The 21,290-nt window shown below is 37.2% G+C and overlaps 1 protein-coding gene across 3 annotated transcripts in view; it reads right to left on the bottom strand.

Moving 5' to 3' along the window:
* Window positions 1-8,511: 8,511 nt before the first annotated feature.
* WAPL (WAPL cohesin release factor) overlaps window positions 8,512-21,290 on the bottom strand; it is a 69,861-nt gene continuing 57,082 nt past the window's right edge. For 2 of the 3 annotated variants that reach the window (XM_054831087.1, XM_054831088.1), the window contains 10 exons: window positions 19,139-19,250; window positions 18,034-18,131; window positions 16,395-16,471; window positions 15,062-15,237; window positions 14,638-14,753; window positions 13,767-13,928; window positions 12,267-12,474; window positions 10,985-11,073; window positions 9,819-9,914; window positions 8,512-9,440 (listed from right to left, as the gene is read on the bottom strand). In XM_054831087.1, coding sequence (XP_054687062.1) covers window positions 9,375-9,440; window positions 9,819-9,914; window positions 10,985-11,073; window positions 12,267-12,474; window positions 13,767-13,928; window positions 14,638-14,753; window positions 15,062-15,237; window positions 16,395-16,471; window positions 18,034-18,131; window positions 19,139-19,250 — 1,200 coding nt within the window. In that variant the 3' untranslated portion in view covers window positions 8,512-9,374. The remainder of the gene's footprint in view (window positions 9,441-9,818; window positions 9,915-10,984; window positions 11,074-12,266; window positions 12,475-13,766; window positions 13,929-14,637; window positions 14,754-15,061; window positions 15,238-16,394; window positions 16,472-18,033; window positions 18,132-19,138; window positions 19,251-21,290) is intronic. The other variant, XM_054831089.1, reaches the window with a different exon arrangement.

Here is a 21,290-nt window from a genome sequence, read left to right as displayed (position 1 = left end):
CTTTTGTTCTCTTGCAGTTTGATACTTACAATAATGGTTATTCTGAAACATTGAGAGCAAGAGATTATGGGTTTCACACCTTTCACAGCATCTCAAACCACTAGTATTACACTCTAGTAAATATCTACTCTTACAATTGGACATCATGGCTGGTGAGTTCACTTCTGAGTAAACCACTTCCTATTTTCTACTACTACTGCGTGGTACTCTGCAGACCAGTGAGTGCTGGTCCTTACTGTGATGTGTGCTATTCAGGATTGATAACTTCATGTCTGCTTAGTATTTCTGTGGAACTGGCACTAGGAAGCTGGGCCATAAACCAAGTGCCATGGAGCAGCCTGGACCTTAGGTTGATGGAAGCAAACATCAGCATCCTAAAACAGTAGCCATTTTAAGAGTCTTTTCAGTAGATCAGGATGAATTTTCTTTCCCCTAGAACAAGTAGAGAATAGAAGTTTCTTCCTGGTGTTGAAGAACAAGCCTCCGGTACTTCTGCCCAACAAGGACTTTTCTCTTGTAAAAATCTTATTTTGGTGGTGATATTGAAAAAGAGATGGGGAATGATGTAAAGAGATTTCTTAGCTGTGTACCACAATTTTCAACTGCATTCAATGGAAAAGAGCAAAGCAACTTCCAAGGAAAGCCCTTGGCAGCCTAGTGCCACTCTGGTTCTGGAGCCTGCCATCACATTTGCAGATGTTATGCTGTGTACCACTAAACTTAAAGCAGAATACTGACCTTAGCTGTATCTTGGTAAGTTCTTAGTGTTGCAACCAAGTTGCTTGTAGTGCAGTAGTGTATGCAATCTTTGTGGCAACTTTGCAGGTGAGATGTTTTGCAATATGCTGGAAGATAGCAACGTAATCCTAGATGGCATATGATACTACTGGAATCTCATTTGGGAAGTGAAAGGTACTCAACAGGCTAATTGCTAGCCCATTTGGAGCTCCTCAAAGCTCTCAGTGGCATCTTGTTCTTATAAGAAATACTTGACACTTCAGAACAAGAAGTGCTGTGCAAACACATGCCAGGCCCAGATGTTGATCCAGCTTCTGATATGTCATAACTTGCATGATGGGTCTTCTTCACCCTGTCAGACCTCTCTATGTCTGGTTTCATCTCCAGGGAAAGCTTGTTAACCAAGTGTATTCTCTGTCCTCACCATTAGTCACAGGTGAATGACAAGTTTCAGCACTAGCATGCTAACTAATATTACTTTCTTTCACAAGTCTCTAGAATTCTTATTTATCTTCCAGGACATCAACAATTCCACATGCTCCTGAAATAATCTGACATTTACTGGTGTTGAGGAAACATCATCAATTAAGACAACAACAGAACAATCCTGCTCTTCTGGATATCCTTGTCTTACATATGCCTCAAGTCCTGTTTGAAAGGGAGATGATCTCCACCTCTCTAAGAGCACATCTCCTGTTTGTGAAGTCAAGCCACATACTCACAAAGTCTAAGTAGAATCTCATGTATGTAGTTAGTGAAATCCTGGTTCACAGAACTCCCTTGGGTCTTTTGGTTGTATATCATTTCCAGCATCTCAGTGCAATGATTGTTTTGCCAGGCCTGGGAGAGAAAGTACATTCCAATGGTGCTGCGTGCTCCTCTCGCTGAAATGATGCTAGCAACGGCTCAGCAACCAGGTGGGTTTTGAATTTGGGCCTGGGAAACACACGGTGGGGTTCCAGTATCAGCAAAATCTGGTGTTCAGCAGAAACAGCCTGAGCAGGTACATCTCCCACTTCATCTTATATTTTTCCTTTCCTGAGCTTCTGGGCTACAGCCTGAGACAGCCACTTCTAGTGACCTCAGCAAAACCCCTATAAACATGCCAGCTTCTTCAGATGTATTCGGTGTCGCAGCCCTGCTCAGTGGATTTCAAGTGCATAGGCTTGGCCACACGGGCTTCCCCAAGCCAACCTCCTCTAGGTCTGACCTCATGCTCACATTGACTTAGGAGAACTTCTGCTCCTGCTGAAAGCTAAGCACGTACTGAGCATTTACTGAGGGTTTCTCCCAGAAAAAAAGTATATAGACTGAGCTCAGCTTTAAAGAACATCAGCATAATGCAGGACAGACTAAGGTTCACAGCGTCAGGCTTTGAATTCAGCATTTTGAAAGCTGTGTCCAGTGAAAATCCTCAGAGAGGGTAGGATTGTGGACAGCTGTGGTTCGAGGCCCACTTCATTTGGTCCTAGCTAACAAAGTTCAAAAGCCAGAGCACATTCTTAGTGATTTTCATAAGATTTGAAAAAGCTGAAGCTACATTATGTATGTTAATCAAACAGCACAAACCAGTTCTCCTGAAAACTTCTGAATGCTAATGACAACTGTTAAATAAAATTAAAGTTGTGGTATATTTCATTTTTGTATAAACCTTTTAACACTGTATGACAACACTAGGATAAGCCATATATTTGTCTTATTGTGAGGAACATAAAAATTGATTTAGTTCTCTCAACAGAATGATTTTTATTATTTACAGTCTTAGACTGAATGTATAATAGATTAGCAAATCACTGTAGAGTACTGCTTTGTCCCAGTAATTTTAATTGATGTTCTACAGGAATACATAAATGACATTTGAGTTGGTTTTGTCTCACATTTGAGATGATATTTGAAGAACCATTATAACCTACACCAAATAAGGAAGGATGAAATTTTATGATTACCTGGAATAAAATTGCTATAAATTTGTTCTTGCAAAATCCTCAATAAGAATCTCATTGTAATCTAAGGTATCACAAAGAAAAAAGGTTGTTTTGCAAGATGAAGCTCCATTTTAAAACTGGATGTATGATATGTGTGAATATACTCAGCACATGAATTCCAATCAGATTTTTCCATTAGGAAGATTAAATTTTTCTTATTAAAAATTTATTGCCAGGTTTTAAAAGTAGTTACGGCAAAGGAAACTACAAACAGTAATTGCATCATTTCTATTTAATTTACTATGCTCCATTTCTGCTGCTAAAGTATAATTTCATTATAGCACTTTAACCTAGACAAACATGATGACATTTTTAATTTGGATAAGCTAGCTTTGCCTTAAAATTCCTTGTTGAATGAAGACAAAAAATCAAAATATGAGCCAGCAAAATGACACTAGATGTTACACAGCAGTTTATATAGCACATAACTAAACTACTTTTTGAGGCTCTGTAACCTGAATATCATCCTTTTGAACCTAAACTCATGCCTGAGAGTAAAGCTGTGACGCAAAGTGATCTTACTGCACGTTTTCCCTATGGTTTGTGCTTATATTCTATTCAAACAGAGACTATAAGTAAAACAGCAGTCTAGAAAACAACATAGACTGGATATTTTAAAACTTTTTGCCCCAGAAACGCTTTCAAGAGCCACATGTTTGGGATAAGAGGCCAACAGCAGACCCATGAAAAAACCCGAAGTATCACGACTTTGGGACTGTTCCCAGAGGCAGTAAGGTGCGTGCATAGCTCCTGAATGGTCTCATTTGGTGCTAAAGCAGCTCCTCTCTTTCCTTTTTCATTGAAACATCTGCACAAAGGCCCTTCACCTTGATTTGCATGCATTAGGTACTGGTGACAGCAGAGAAACAAAATAACTATACTTAGAGATAGATACATAGGCATGTGTGTGAGCGCATGCACATACGTTCCCGCATATTTTTCCTCAAGGTTTGCTTTCCACCAAGTAGAATACTGTAATGCAGAAGGAAACCAAACAGCAGCAACTGTCACTAGGACATCTATCACAGCCACATTCACAAGTCCTTCTCCCATCAAGCAGGCTAGTTAAACACATTTTCTTTGGTCAATTACTGGCTGGAAAAAAAGTAAAATTATTTCATTTGTTTGGGTTTTATCTCCTTCAAATTGTAGCCCTTGTAACTTTTCTCGTTTTGGTTTCTATTGATTAAACACCAGTGTATTTGAAGGAGAAAACAATGCAAGTTAAGAACCTGTTGAATAAGTCCGGTTTGGGTCTTTAAGTGTTTATCCAGGTGGTAAATACCCATCTACACAAGCTCTTTGGTGCGCATTTCACTCAAATCTTTCTCCTGGTAGACCATCCTCTTTCCAGTGTCTTCATTCCTTATTTTCAGTAGTAAGAATACATTTAATCCTCCTAAGAGGGTTAAGTAACAGCTAGGAAGTTCAGGAAAAAAGAGCAACACACACACACAAACTATTATTACTCACTTGACCAACACTGAACTGTTGTTCTAGGACACAATCACAGGGTCAGCTTTATAGATGGGGGGGGGGGGAAATCATTTAATCCTCTCAACTCCATGTTAACACTCTTCCTCCCCACTTTTAAAAATTAAATGCAGAGACACAATTAAATCTTCTGTTCTAATACAGAAAACAAAGAATTCCCACAACTAAACAGTAAATCTAAATAAAATTCCTGTTATTCTTTACTCCAAAGAGAGCCCTCTTTTCCCTATCACCTGATTTTACCCTGCTATTAATATTTATCCAACAGTGAACCTTCCTCTAAATAACTTTAGATCACTTAAGACAGATGAGAATCTGGACTCTACGCAGTGGGCATAAAAAGAGATAAGTACTATTGTCTGAGTAACTATTTTTATTATTTAGTAATCTAGCTTTCCACACATCTCAAGCAATTCTTTGGCCTTTACACGTCTAAGCTGATGGAAGTTCAACATGTAGTAGCAAAAGTTGGGGGTTAAGAGACTTAGAGATACAGTTTGCAAGACAGGAGGTGAAAGATAAAAGTGAACATGTTTGTCTTTCAAATTTAAGGCAGTCTCTAGTGCAGTTCACTTTCCTCCCAAGGAGGACTGCTTTTTCTAGGGCTCCTTACAACACCCTCTGCATCACCAGAGTGCCTGTTGTCACACATACCATACCAAGCACGGCAACCTGAGGCTTAACCTATAGCTGCAAATTAAGTTCAGTTTTCACAGCTGGAATAAAGATCCTTGTGGCATTAGTAAATCAATCTACCTTTGGATAAGGACTTAAGCAGTTGCATTATTTATAATGGTTTGACTTTTATTTACAGTAAGACTATCCACACCCGATGCTGCAAGCATCTTAATAAATTAGTCCCTTAGACAGGGGACTTTTAGCACCGGTAAAAAAAGAATATGTATGAATGGCTTCTGTTCCACATAGCTAAAATAATCCAGTAGTATCCTTTACCCAATGATGAATCAACATATTACACAGAGGAGGAGAAGCATCAGCATTAGCATCAAGAATTACATTGGCCTGGTTTTGAAAACACTTGGCTAGCATGATTCAGGGCAAATTCCAATCTCATTATCTTCAAAAACCCAATTAATGAGCCATCCTGTAAGGGTTTGATGCAGAAGAATGGCAACTACTTAAGTCCTCTTTACCTTTTGAACTCAAATACACATTTTAGTTTTCCTTGCCATCTAAACAAGGCAAGTATCAAATTAAAAAACCCCTCTACTGAAAAAGCCATATGGGCTTGCCTGGTAATAGTCCCAGCTAACTAAGTATGCTTTGACTTCTGCTTACTAAAAGGAGGAATTATTGATGTCCGGAAAGGAAAAATGAGGGAAGACAGAATACTCACTAGTGCATCTGACACCAAAAACATCTTTACCAATTCAGTGAGGTACTTGAGCTGGAAAACATGGTTAAAAGCAGGAACTCCTGTCAGAATATTCTGTTACAGAAAAAGTTTAAAAATCTAACACCCTCAAATTAGTATGAGGATTCCCACTATCTTCTTGCCCACCCAGCAGCAGCCATGCAGTGCCTACTCAGCTCCCCAGCAGAACTGCACTATTCCAGCTGCACGCTTGGCACAGATGCTCAGCTCGGGTGGAAGAACGAAGCTTTTATACCTTTGTGATCACTGTCCAATCTTCTGCTCGATCTGCTGACAGCACAAACACAACTCCATTAGGCCAGCTTGAGAAATCATCTGCAGCACCACTACCTGCTTTTACATTCATCTTCTGATAAATCAGTGCTGTACAGATCCCACCAGATCACTTTGTTGTTATGCAAATCATGCATTTCCAAACAGTCAGTGAAATAACGTTTGTGAAAGGCCATGACTCCCAAATCTTCTATAGAAGCTTCACAATTGTCCTGTTAATCTGAAAATGCCGATGTCATCGCAAAGCATCCACACATAATGCTTTCATTACATATCTACCGACAAAATAACCAAGAAGAAATACTTTTACCAGATGTTATGATTTTTTGGGGAAAAACATTTGCTTACATAAAGCTGTATTTGCCTCCTACAGTGCCAAATACTAACATACTGCTCCATATTTCAAACTCCAGTATCACCCTTTTACAGCACAGAAATAAAGCTACATTATGCTGATGCTTGTTGAAGTGGCAATAGAGATGACACATCACATTCAACTCGCTTTACAACTCATGAATTATTGCATATTGTACCTGTATCTAGTTGTATCAATTAAGGAAAAAAAATCCATGGGAAAAAAATCCATCCTGAAGTTAAAAGTATCATTCATATTAATAGAAAAACAGAGCAATGCTCATGGTAATTTTCTCATTTTTCACTGAAGAAAGCAGCCATTAACATCCCCCATGATGTGAAGCTGCTCCATTTCATCTATGCTTTAGGATGCTCTTGTTACTTTAACTACAGCTCTTCAGAGTTGTGACACGCCCCTTCAGCTAAACATCAATAGCAACTTGTGTGGAGCATCAAGAGATGGAGTACATCATCTCCAGAAAATTTCAAGCCTTAGCTGGTTTGACTGACCACAGCCTCTGGTTCAGGCACTGAATTTTGTTGTCCCAACACACAGTGGAAAATGGAGCACTGCCTTCAGGATGCTCCACTGTTATTTTTCTCCTCCTCTTTTTTTTTTTTTTTTCTCCTCCTTCTTCCTTTTAACAATTTACCTGACACTGCCTTCTTTCTGCAGTCACTCAGAGGAGTGTTTTATTTCATGTTAGAAGACAAGATATGTATTGAAAGTAGCAATTTTATTTGAGTTAAAATTATTTACAAAAACCCAAAGACATACTTCATGAAACTGGTACAAACTATTTTTCCTGCCGTTGGCTTTTGCTCCAAAGATCACAGCTGAGAAATACTGTATAAAATAAAAATAGGATTGGATTCAGAAAAGTACTCTACTGTTCTAATTTCCAATTGAGAGTATTTACACAAATATTTACAATGGAAAAAAAGTTACTTTAAAACTTTAATTTGCAAGTTGGCCTCAAGTACCCTTTAATGCAGAGTTATTTGAGGGTCTAACACACAAAAATGCACTGCAGTTCACAGGGTGATTTCTCCCCCCACCCTCAAAAAAAAAAATCTGCATTTGTCAGTGCTTGACAATTAGTTACATTTAAAAAAACCTGTTAAACACTGAGGTAAATCAATTCCCAAACAATTACCAGTGTAACAAAGAAAGGTAGTTGTCCCTGCTTTCCCCCATCATCACATCTAGATTTTATTTTCTCTTGCTGTCTCTCCACAGAAAACTATATAATCAATTTGAAATCCCATTATAAGTGAAAATCTCTAAAAATCAGAAAACTTGATGGACAAAATCTTCAGTAATTTCATCCTGATGTAGACCATTTATATACAGCTTCTCTCTCAATACCGAGGTTTGTTTTTTTTTTTTTTTAAACAAAGGGGAATACAATCTCAAAAACTTTTCTAAGTTACACTGATACACTAGGTTTTAGAAGGTGATGAGAGAAAACACAAAAGAGTATGACCAACATAGGATTTTTGCCGCTAATCAGTTACTTCCTTACAGAATTCCCAACAATCTGCATTATCAAAAATAGGAAGACATAGAAGGCAGCCACTGTATGTAAAAAATTTACAGCTGGCACTGATACAAAAGCACGAGTTCTTAACTTTATACATGGAGATAACACAAGATCTAAAAGCAGGTTAGATTTCCTGTTATTTCCTCCTCATTATACATAGAACTAATATTTTTATGGCTTCAAGTTTTACAAATTCAATGGAATAACATGATGTAACTACCTATACAGGTATTTAAGAATGTCAATGAAGCAGATCTCAGAACAGTCTGCAAATATTCAAGACCAGCTTAATAAAAATAATTACCAATTCTGTTGGTCTGAATAATGAGTGCAAGAAAAGAATTGCTAAAAAAAGTCATGTGTTTTCTGGGATTCTTTGTTCCACTTAAAGTCTTCAAACACAATGCTTGCTGTGAACTAGACCTCAGACTGAACAAAATCTTAGCTATATCAGCAATTTAAGGCTTTGTGTTGTATGCATTTAAACTTTGTCATACTACAGAAGAATGAAATAGAAAGATTATGTCAGCTGGAAACATTAATCCCCGTTGGTGTGTTAGCTTCTTTAAAATTCTTCCCCCTAAAACATCCAAATTCTTTGTATTGAGCATTATAAAATATATTTTGAGTGCTTCCTTGAAACAAATTAAAACAGCATTGCAAAGTTTTTGCTTATTAGAAGTGTAAACTACCCTGGGACTGAATATCTTTTTTTTTCCTTCTCTCCTCTTTTTTTTTTTTTTCTCCCCCCTAACAGGGCACTTTTTTTTTTTTTTTTTTTTTTTACAGTTACTATTTCTTTTGTGGATAACATACCCTCAAATGGCTTTGTGTGTTTATGGGTTTGCATGCTTCCTGAACTACAAAGTGTTATGGTCTATCAGTTTACAGTACATGGGCCATGACAGTTTTAGAACTGAGAAATAGTTCAACAACCTAATTTCAATCAAAACAGTATAAAAAATAAACTATCCAATCCTCGCCTCTTTGGATTCCAACAAATTTTAAATATAGACAGTAGTTAAAATCACAAAAGTATTTAAAAATTTATATTTTATGATTTTGGAATAATCTAGTAATAAAAAAGCAAGAGCAAATTAAACTCAAATAGGAGCGGTGCTGCTGTCCAGAACGTCTTTATTAGAACATTTGTTTGATACCTCAGTAGCTAAGCTGCCTTTGCACCTGGCTGGCATGAAACAGTGGCTCAACAGTAAACAGCAGTTGCACTATCAGCAGCAAGTTTTTCCCCTTGAAACTTGTCACGAACAAAGCAAGAAAAAAAGATAGGGAGGGTAAACCCTGCCAAAAAATATTTAAATACTGCACTGCATCATAAACAGCATGGTTTCTTTATTTATTTTCCTCAGAACCTTTTTCCCCTCATTTTTGATAGTTGCAGATTGATGTAGTAACTGTCTTTTAGAAAATGCTGAATGCATGGTTAAGAGACCAGGTAGCCTTAAAAATCCGAACACGAATGACACAGATGAATGCTCTTGGTATATCCTTCAAGGACTTCTTTCATGACTTCTTCTTTTGTCTAAGGGTAGCTCCAGCATTAGAGTGCCTGCCGCGGAAGTTAAGTATCTAGCAGTGTTCCAAGTATTCAATCACCCTAGAGATAGATTTCTGGCCTGTTGTTCCAACAGCACACTGCAAAACATAACAGAAAACAGAAGTAACAAACAAGCATTTGTAATACCTCTTTAAAATATTTGAGAGCTATGCTCATTTCAGAATTTTAGTATTTAGCGTTACATATCAGTAAAAGCAGTTAGGTTCAGGCAGAGTGTTCAAAAATATTTTCCTGACCAGTGACAATCAAATGGAATGAAAGTAGCTTCATTCCATTTACTGCCAAAATAATGACAGACAAATGGGTCTTCAGTATTTAAAAAACGGAAAATCATCCTGTGCTTTTCTAAAGACAACTGAAAAATGTTAAACGCTTCTAAAAATGTATGGACTATTAACAGAAAACACAATTACAAAAATATGTACAAACATCGATTTTAAATATTTATTACTTACAGTAAGATTCATAAAACTGAGAAATTTTTTGAGCATTTCAGTCATTATCGAGAAGTCTCCTTCAGGTAAGTACTCCCTCACAGTAGTCACATTGATCTAAGAAATAAAACAATCTATTTTAGTTTGGGAAATATTTTTCTGACATAGGACTGTGTTACTCTGCATGTGAGATGCAATAAGACAAGTATATTCAGAGCATTAAGATGGCTTTTGGTGTCATCTCTATGATTTTCTCAAGCAATACATGTTTATGGTGTTTATGTTTCTAGGAAACACCTGCTAAAATCTTTAGTGGTGGTGTGTTCCCCCCCACCTTCTTTTTTTCATTACAGACCATTACCACCACCAGACCTCCCCAGGACCTACAAGATTACCAAGAACTAAAAACCCCACCAGATACTCTCCTGACATGGAGAGAATCCTCCTTTGTAATTGTTAAGGGTTGAGAATGATTGAACTTGTCAGTGTCATTCCAAACACTACAATTGTATGGACGCTAATCAGTCAAAAGGTACAGAACAGCATGTTAAAGACCATCTCTACCATCATGGTAAATTTAGACAAGGCTGAAGGCAGGTCTGAACCTCATTTTCATTTGGGCACGTATTTGACAGGACAGTTTATGAACTTCTCAGCCATCAGAGTTCCAGAATTTTAAGTTTTAACTTCAGGTTTCTATTATGCATTTCCAATCTGAGGCAATCATCTTCGACTAATATGGACATATACAATTTCATGTAATTTCAATGGAGGAAATAAAGCAGACTGATAAAAAAGAATAAACAAGTCTGATGTTAACTTGCTTATTGAAACTACCAAAAATTAAAGCAAGCTTTTGTAATTATAGAACCGGTGAGCCAATTTTCCTCTGCCTTTCCCAAAGAAGTTCATTTGTGGGCTAAGACTAACAGCAAAGGTGAGAGAGGCAGAAGAGGTTCAATCTTCAATTCCAACTGGTTTTGATAAACATAATGATGTCCAGAAAATCTGTTTTGGATGGAGTACCTCTGGGAACCTTCCACAGAACTATATACATCAATGTAGCTTCACCAATGTACTAGCTCACATTGAACCCTGATTTAATAAACTCATTTCAATACTGCAAATTATTACTTCACTAAAAACTGTATTGGACTTAAGAGCAAGTTATGGACTTATTCCCTTACTGGACTCTCTTGGCAGAGACAGCCTAGAAGCAGCGCTGTGTACGAGGCCACAATGCAGTCTTCCATGTGCTTCCCAGCATGCTGAAGAGCTGTAAAGAGAGACAACCGAGTGTATTGTATTCTCTAAGCAGCTGGTATCTTTTACTGCTTCAAATACAATCTTTCATTATCACTTTTCGGAATTCTTTTTCCTCAAAGTGAGCTTTCGGACTGAGACTTCAGAGGCAAGAATCAGACAAACTCCTTACTTACTAACTCAGCTGCACATTCTTCAACAGAAAAACGGTGGTCACTTGCTTTCAGTTAATTACATTGTATTTTATTGATTACCATTTTAACATGCAAAGTGTATGCTTAACACAACAAAATACAAATATAAATGTTTCATGTGATACTATAAGCCAGTAAGAATTCCACCAAAAGAAGTTTATTCCATTAAGCACAGATATAGCATTTTTTGCTAATGACTCAGCATTTTTGGGCAAACCACAAATAGCTGCAGACACCAGTTGATGGAGCTACAAAAATGAGGAAGGATATAAAGCAAGGTTGGAGAAAGTAATATACCGCACCTACTATTAGAAGATTACAACACTATTAGAAGTAATACACTGCACCTACTATTAAACAAGAAAGATCGATGTTTCTGACCTGATAGATTTTCCAGAGACAAACTACATAAATCAGCTTAGAGATACTCAAATTCCTGGAACAAACTGCCAAAGATGCAGCACATTGAGGCATGGCACAGGGACCTGAGATACCATTGACAGAGTGAGAAGAACTTGGGCAAAAAGAAGATGGGGACAGAAGAAGCATATGTGCAAATAGGGAGGGGAAGAAAAAAAACAAACAACCCTAAAAGCAGCATGAAACAAGAACAGGTCATGATACCCTGGCAAAACAAAATTAAGGCAGGTTACTCAAGGATTGTTTCATTAAATAAGATAAAGGCCTAAAAGCCATACCTTCCAGAATATTTCTTACACAGAATGTCCCTAAAAAGGTTTGGGTTTGGTTTTTTGTTTGGTTGTTTTGTTTTTTTTTAACAAAGGAACTGACAGAAGGTACTATTAAGAAAATAAGCAGCAGCATAACTTCTTCCACTTCCTGTGCTTCAGCTCTGAACTGCTCCTACTTAGGATCTGTAACAGTTTTACCTGGGGGATACGCTGAGGAAATCTCAGCCCAAGCGACCGCACGTAGCTAAGAAGCAGAGGATAATTTAAGCAATCACAGACCTCTCTGCCTTTTCTGAGCTCATCACAACCAGACAACGTACCTTTATTAAGATCAAGTTCTTCATCATCTTCTTCCTTCTTATCTTTCTCTTCAGTACTATCTGACTTTTCTGTGGAGACCCACTGTATCTCCCCACTCGTCTCTTGCCATTCCCCACTCTTATCGTGTTGAGCAGTAGGAGCTTCTTTAATCAATTCGTCTGTCTGGCTCTCGGCCAGCTGTGCCGCTCGCTCACGCTCAAGAAATAGCTAATGGGGAAAATTTCAGGAGAACTTCTATTATAAATTAAATCCAAAACACGCTGAATTAATACTTGAAAGTTTATTTCCCCTACACAATTCACCCCTTAATACAGTTAGTCTTCAATACTTTTCTTAACAATAGCCTTTTCTTCTTCAAAGGAAAATATAATTTACCCCAACACCAACGCTGTGCTCTACAGAAAAGGCGTCTCTCCCCCCCCTCCCCCTCCGCTGTTGAACCAGTTGGCAGGCTCCTCTTGGGCATCGTAAATGTTTAATCGTCATCTTTAAGACACAGCTTGAAGACTCCAAGTTGCCATATTTTCCTGTCTGTTTTTGTCCTCTATGAATCCTCATTTTCATTTCATGCTAGCTATCCCCTCTGCTTTCTTAGCTTTTCCCCTGATATGTAAAAAGCAAAAATTCGAAAGAATAAATTTAAAATGACTTATCAAGGATGTGACTGAACCAGCGATCTCGTATTGTGCACTTGTATCTTGTGAATTATTTCCCAAACCATACAACCACCAGTTTTAAATATTGCTTTGCAGAGCTGCATATTAAGATATTTAATACTATTTTTATTGTTGATTTTTTTTTTTGTCTGCTGCTGGACAATTATTTCATATAGTTAAATAGAAGAACTACTAGAAGCGTCCATAAAATTATCTCAATTGAAATAAAATGGTTGTACTTTAAAACCCTTTCAATTCTTTTATTTTAGCTCGCATGGTAGAACTTGTTCACCAAAATTATTGGTGCATTTCTTTTTTTAACAAGTCAATACAACATTTAAGAAGGCTCTTTCACATCCATATCCATTACATCCATATTTTACTGCTCTTACAAAACATGACTTTTTTTTTAAGTCACAAACTCCCATAAATATAGTACTTTAAATAAAAAAAAATATATGGAAGCAAAGTATGTAAGACAAAAATAGCTTACAATTTTTATAGCTGGTTTAAAACAAAACAAGCAGTAAACCATATAGGAACAAGAAAACTAGAAATAAACCATATAGGAACGAGAAAGCCTTATGGAGCATGAAAGCAGCCTTTGGATGTCTGTAATAACGATACCACTGTCTTCTACCAGGAAAGCTGTTTCTGTAATGGACAGTACTGAAGAAGTCAAAGTTGTGAGCGGCACCCCTCTTCCCCCACTGTGCTGTAGTACTCAAAATACTAAACAGGAAAAAAAATATTGACAAATCTTCAAGTGCTCAGTTCTCCCTTCCCCCTTGACAGGCTGATAATGAGAAATGGTAACTATTACAGGGAAAACACATTTCTTACCTGCACTAAAGCCTGAACAGCATCAATCTGCCCAGTTATCTTTAGGCTATCATCTCCTTCTCCCGTACAGAATGAGTCAAAAGAACACGATGTTTCCATATTGACGAGACAGTGCCTATTCCGAGCACTATATTCTACTAGATTGATCAATAGACCCAATCCCTGCAAGAATTGGAGGGTCAGAGAGGATTACACACATTAAAAAAGGATAATTTAGCAAAAAATAGCTATCCAGATAAATGTTGTCTTTAGGCCTTATCTTTCTGAGGATACATAACTTACACCTTGATGAAACAGTTTGATAGACAGAGGGATCAGGGTTTAAAGAAATATGAGGTAAAACTGAGATCCCTGTATATTAGAACTTGCATGCAGGAATCTCCATTTTTCCAATTCTGAACATGGAAACATTTTTAAAGATGAGATTTCATTTCTAGATTAGGGATTCAGGTGTCCAACCTTCAGTTTACATTCTTAAAAGACCCTTCACATACACAATTACACTGTCGCTGTTTAGGCCACACAGACTCATTTTACATAAACCGAAGTAAATTTGACGAAGCCTTTATCTCAAACAATAACATACACCATATTTCTAAAATTGAAAAGACATTTGAAAACTAGATAATTCACACTTATTTAGCCAAATCTTGTTGTTCATCTAGCAGTGCACTTTTTCCCACCAAACACAGGGAAAACGGTTAGAGCTCAAACCCACCAAATCCTTCCAGGAACGTTCCATAAATACCTCACTAAGTATATATATGGTCAATGAAAATTGCAGAGGCTGCTCCTTAATTTGAAGCCAGAGTAGACAAATGCACAAGGGGGCAAATCACTTTATGTTAATGAAACAAATACAATAGCTTACCAGCACCCGAATATCAAATCTCTGTTCTTGAGGTAGGAACTTTGGAACTTGAAGCACACAATTCATAGCTGTGCCTATCAGACCATCTTGTTCACCTGTTTTTGTACTACCCCATTCTGTAAACAAAGACAGTTGAGAGGCTCAATTTTGAAAATACAACATTTTCATAGTTGTAAGCAGATTGATAACCTTTTGTCCCTAAAGACAAAAGGGACTCTTACCCAAAGGACACATCTTAATACTTGCAATTACTTATCCAATTTGCAAAGACAAGTTACTGATTACTGTAAAGCAAGCATCTACCATACACAATTGCTTTATTGCATTGTACATGGAAAAAACATAATCAATAAAATGGTTTACATTTATGTATTATTTGATGCTTTAACACAGAATATGCAAAATTTTGTTTTGTTTTTTTTACCGTTATCATTTGTTAGGTTGAGCAAGACACCAATGATGGCCCTCATACAGTCTTCCACTGCTTTACCCACGTGGTTGGTCACATTCTGGTGAGGCAGAGGCTTATTGTCTGGTAAACAGATACTGTCTTCAGCACGATTATATCGCTGGATTAACTCTTCACAATGCTGCAGTGCTCTGCAGGGAGAAGATGCAGAAGAAAATTACCTCGACAACATACAAGACATTCTACCCTTACACTCATTTCACCAGGAGAAAAACTCAAATGCAAAGTTTATGCAGAATTTTTCTGATGCCCAGATGCCCAGTCTGTAGGGAGAGATAATAAACTTATCACCTATAAAATCTTTTATGAGCTCAAGTGAAACTGTGAAAACAAAAACCAGGAAAGCTTTAAAGTTAATTTTTCTTTCCAAATTCATCACATGGTCTTACAAAAGATACCTCCTCTGCCTACAAACCCAGCCTCTCATATCCTCTGACCATCAAGGCACAACATTATTCTGACAGTGTTATCTAAATGCTCTCTTGTTCTGTCCTCAGAGCTATTTGCACTCTGTAAAATAAATAAATGGCACGTGACTTCCTAGCAGTAAAATCTTAATTTCATAATACTACTGGACCTCAGGCATGATTCTACTGCATGACATTAGTTTGATGTTAAACCAACAACACTGATTTCAATTACAAACAAAAGTGTCAAAAATATATATTGGTCTAAATAGTGTAGTAAACTGTGGTTTGGTGGTTTTTTTAAATTAAAGAAATACTCAAAATATCTAACCTACAACCATGAAATTATGTTTCCAATGAGGTCTGCAAAGTCAAATTTTCAGCTTAATTTGTTCTCTTATGAAGAGCAGTACAAGAGGGATGCAATCTCTGCCAGTCAACTGAGACCTCACCCAGATTGATAAATGGGTTAGAAGTGTTTGTATAAGCATCTTTGCCAGGGAGAACAGCTAAAAACAGAATTTCACTATTCTAAATTCTTAGTTACACTGTCAATTCGGTTATGCTCCATTTCAGTAAACACTTTAGCATAATGAAAACACAATAAATAGACATAGCTTCCTAACTGCCCTCTTCTGTGTTCATATTAACTTGGTACAGAAGGAGCAGAATCCATACTTTGCAGCTTCTACAAAACCAACAATAGCAGCACTACGTATTGGTAGCACTCAGGTAGTTACCCACACCCTCATCTAAATTAATTTTAGCATTACTTAATGAAAAGTATGGATTTTTCCCCCCTAGAATCTTCTGGTATAACCTTTATTTTTTTCCCTCTTATGTGCAGTGCTCTGCAAAAATGCCTTTTTGTTACAACTTACTTAGCTGAGGAGACTATGAGTTGCGAGTCTTTGTATGCTATCAGATAGCTCTGATTTTCTGGATTATGCACCGTTACCTAAAAAGGGGAGGAGAAAGTAATATTTAAAGTGGGACTTTTTTTCCTTGAAAGAGAAGCATTCCCTTCCACTACCACCCCACTTTATTCAGTTCCACATTTCTTGGTTATTATCCAGTGTCAACTTTCACTTATCATTCTCCAATATTTCCTTGGAGTTTTCACCTTGTAATTAATCACACAAAATTGCGGCACTGAAGGTAAAACCATCTTCCCTGATACAGTAAGTACAGAAACCGTGTGGCAGTGTTCTGCCACAGCAGAACCCATATCCTGGGACTACAGTGTCCCAAGTATGTATACATGTGTATGTAAATATATATAAAAATAACACAGAATATAATTATATATGTAATGTTATTTTTAGGACTTGACACCAGCTCCACTTCTGAGAGCTTATTATGCATCCAACCATAAAAATCAAGTTTTTCTTTGATTCCCTTGATTGAAATTCAGAAACAGTAAAAGTTCTTCTCTGAAATTTGACTGGTTCGGTGTGTTGATTTTTGTCATCTCTCCCAAGTTCCTAAAGATCTTACTACATCAGAAACTACCCTTAACTTCAAGTCTGTATATTTTACCACTAAACAAGGCTCTTCTACTGTTGCTTGGCAGTTCCAGCTAGAAAATATAAAAGCAGAGATTGGATCTGAACTTTTTTCTCTCACTGTTCAGGAGCCAGCTAAAGAGCTAGGTGCCATTAATTCTTAAGCAGGCACCCCTGAATTAGGACTTCAGCAATTGTTCATCTTTCTCGGTTTTTACCTTACTTGTATACTATTTTTGAATCTGTCCTTCTATTTTGGTGAAGAAAACAAGTTACCACTGCAGCTATTTACCCTCTGACTTGGGTTTAAGGTGTTCATTAAGATTCACGGACCTGTACTCTGAACCTGAACACCACTTTCTGATGCCTGGGAGATGGATTGCTAAAATGTCACAACACTCCTCTGCTTGCTTACTGTATCACAATACAGAAAGAGTAACACTAGCAACAAATACGAAACTCAGCAAAACAAGGCATTGTAGAGAAGCACACACTCACAATTCTTGTCAATTAAGCTCTACAGAAGTACCATGTGTTTTTATTTTGTTCAAAGATCTCGTCCAAAAATATTTACCATCTCAATATACACGCTCAACTGATTACAGGACTAGTTTGACTTTCAGCACTTAGCCAGCTGATGTTTCAAAGTAGCAATTCTTAAAATTGATTTATTGCTCCTATAACAATCCATTATTACTAGACACACACTAGAGAGTCAAACTCATGCCTCAAAAACAACATTCATACACAGCAGCTTTTTTAGCAACTTAAGAAAAAGCATCATGCTACATACAGTTATTCTTACCAAAAATAAAATTGCAGTGCTGTACATACATACAGAATGGTGTAAGACATTTTCAAACAAACATTCCAGGAACACTGATAAACATCAGAAAGTTACTATCTTCTATAAAAATAATTAACATTGTAGTGTTATTATGTAACCATATATTGAAAGAATGTAACATTGAAAAGGTCTGGTTGAGAGAAAAGTAAGGCATCTACTAATACTCACGCTTTCTAAGACCCGTAAACATCTTTCTGCACCCCATAAGGAAGCCACCAATTTCTCTTCACTTTCATCACTGCTTAGGTGATCCACACATTCTTTCACTAAACAACACAAAGAAGTTGTTTTCCACTATAAGTAAGAGGTCTTCAAAAGCAAAGCGTACAAACTAACCAGCTACACAGAATTGCTATCAACCATGTTTTACACTTTACAAAACTGTAATACAAGGAAACAATCATGAACACGTGATCAGCATTATAAAATTTTTCATTTCTCCAAGTAAATTAAAAAAAACCCCAACCCATATAATTTTGGCTTTACAAGTTTGCGAGCGCTGCCACAAATTACATATCTGTATATTTTATCTTCTACTGACCATGAAGAGATTGTACAGCACGTGACCATGTTCCTTAACAGTAATGCACTGTTTTGTAGAAGAGAAAAAAAGATAGAGCATGCACACTCTCCCCACACTTTACAAGTCTGAAACAGTGCACAAGTCGAACGCTTTCGTCTCTTCGAATCCTTCCTTTGTCCACTGCTCTGCTTACTTAAGACCAAGCTTTATTCAGCTCAAGCATTCATTTTAGAAATGTCCCTTTTCCTATCTGTGAGATGCTTATCCAAAAAACCTAACCAAGGCATATCTTTAAAAAAATAAGGAAACAAAAAATCCACCCTTTCTTATCAAAGGGCTGACTTCCTCTGGGATATTTAGTTAAAAAACATCAGGCCTGAAAATAGTTCTAGAAGATTGTAAAGGAGATTTTACTCTAGAATAAGAGTGCTGCATTTGTGTGCTGTACAGAGATATGTAACACAGTAATCTGTATTCTGTCTAAGCTTAATCCATTTTTAATCTCACACATTATGTGCAACATTATACATGTTCTGTTTAACCTTAAAACTACTTTCAATTCCACATGCAACAGATTAAAGTCACTAATATTTCCCAGTGAATTGATATCGAACATACTTTATTTTTAACATTGCTGAGAAAGATATAGTGTTTCTATTTTTAACCACAGAAAATGAATATTAACAAAAGCTAACATCTTAGTAAGATTCATTAATTTTTCGCACTGTAAAAGTAGCATCTCCAATATACCTTTATCTACAATATGATCAAGACCACCTAGAAGTCGCAGTTCTTCTTTAAACCAGTCCCCGGCTCGTTTTGAGGTGAGAGACAGCAAGGTCTCCATTGCCAAATGCCCGGTCTGAAAGAGTTAGGTTCCAGAATTAGTGAAATCATCATATGCAGCTGTAGCCAATGTATCGAATCATACAAATACACGTCATATAAAAACCTTAACAACAAAGTTAGTGTCCGAGTAGAACCACCACCAGAGGGAGCAAGAACAGATTGAAAAATAGGCATATCTTAAAAAAATAACTTGGTACTGATAAAAAGGTACTTTGCATTTTCAACTTTTCCTTGATTTTATTAATAGCTTAGAAAACCTAAGCAGCCTCCTTTCACCTGTTTCTCTTGTTATCAAAAAAAAAAAACCAAGTGAAGGAAGGAAATGGACAAATAAGCCAGCCAGGAAAAAATCATGACTGAGCACTGCTTCTCTGTCTCCCAGAGACATTGGCTTTGCTGCTTGTAGAATACATTTGATTCTAACGTAGGTATTTTGGGGTTTTAATTTTAAACTCTTAGAAGATAGTAATTAAACTAAAACACTGTAGAAAATCTTACTACGTTTACTGTGGGGTGGTTTTTTTTTGGTTTTTTGGTTTGTTTTTTTTAGAAAGAGGAATACATATCAAAATTCAACAACAGCAAAGGTAAGTTTACTCCCTGTAAATGGAAGTTGAAAAGATTTTAGGTGATTATCTTAGTTAATCTCCATTCCCTGCCATCTTTTTAACCAAAAATAACAAGACTATAACTTGTTTTTCCAAAGGCCTCTAATAAAAGGCAAATGTCAATAACAGAACACATACATACGTATAAAATTTACACCTACACAAAAGCAATCAGTATAGACTTCTGTAACACCTGGACAATGCACAGGCAAATTTGGACTACTATAATCTTAATAATTTCATATATGGCACAAAAATACAGCAATGAAAGGTCAGAGAAAAGGCTGTAAAATCTCATTGAAGCCACCTGAATTTAACCACTCCCAAGTTATCTTCCCTCCCTGACGCATTTGAGTTGCAACGCTTCCAGGAGGGCTGTGCTTATTCTGAGCTGTGCAACGTGTTCCAGGATATCGGCTCAAACCTCAGCACCTCCTGGGAGTAACACTGCTCACCAGGCTTGAGTAAACACCCCATTGTCTTGGAAAACCAAGTTATAAATTGCATGACACCCCCCCCAACAGCTTCAGTAGCTTTCCTTGTTTTCAAAATATTGATTTCCAAGGAGGAAAAGAAAGTTGAAGATTAGTCTTGGAAAAGAAGAGTTAACATCCAAAGTTAGTTATCTCCTTTCTTTTAGGAGCAAGCTCTGCAACACGCTGTCACTGATGAGCACATAGTGAGTCACAGCATTTCTCCAGTGTAAATGGAGGTGTCCTTGGGTCATGACAGTGCTGTGGGGGACAGGAGAACACAAGCAGCAGCAAATCTGCAATAGGCCATTCTTCCCCGAGTCAGCAGCATCTGATTCCCCATCGCAGAGGAAACAAAGACAAAGCTGCAATTACTCCAGCAACTGTTTCACCACCCTGGAAACTGCTAACTACCTGTCATTGCCAACAGCCACTCCTCCAGTCCTCCCACAGGAGGAAAACTAAACACTCTTGGTTACAGAGTGTTCTCCTCTCATCACTGGGAGATATAAAATCCAAAACCTCACACTTTTAAAAACTGTAAGTTAAAAACATAATGCTAGAGGAGATGAGGTTATTTTAAGCAACGGATGGAGAACTTCCCTTCGGAAGCCAACCAAACAAGAAAGCGTTTTGAGGGAGGAGGGGAGAGAACCTGAAGACAGCAGTTTGACAGATCCCTAGCTCTCTGACGCTTTCCCATCCTCTTCAGATGATTCCTTTCACTTTTATAGACTGAGCTTGAAAATATTCTAATGTGGATATCTGAAATCATGCATAACCGAAACCAGATTGATAGAAGCTGATTGAAAACTCTCCTTACAGATCTTTAGGGCTACAAAAGATTTAGTTAACTTCCTAAATACCTTCACTATGAAAGCTCAAAGGCCACACAGTATTTAAAATATGAGGCTTAGTTTTCCACCAAAGGGTAATAAGACTTCAAAAAACTCCAAGAGAATATAACACGAT

The sequence above is a fragment of the Grus americana genome, chromosome 7, assembly GCF_028858705.1.
Source record: "Grus americana isolate bGruAme1 chromosome 7, bGruAme1.mat, whole genome shotgun sequence".
Taxonomy (NCBI): Eukaryota; Metazoa; Chordata; class Aves; order Gruiformes; family Gruidae; genus Grus; species Grus americana.
This window is presented reverse-complemented; position numbering and strand designations above follow the sequence as displayed.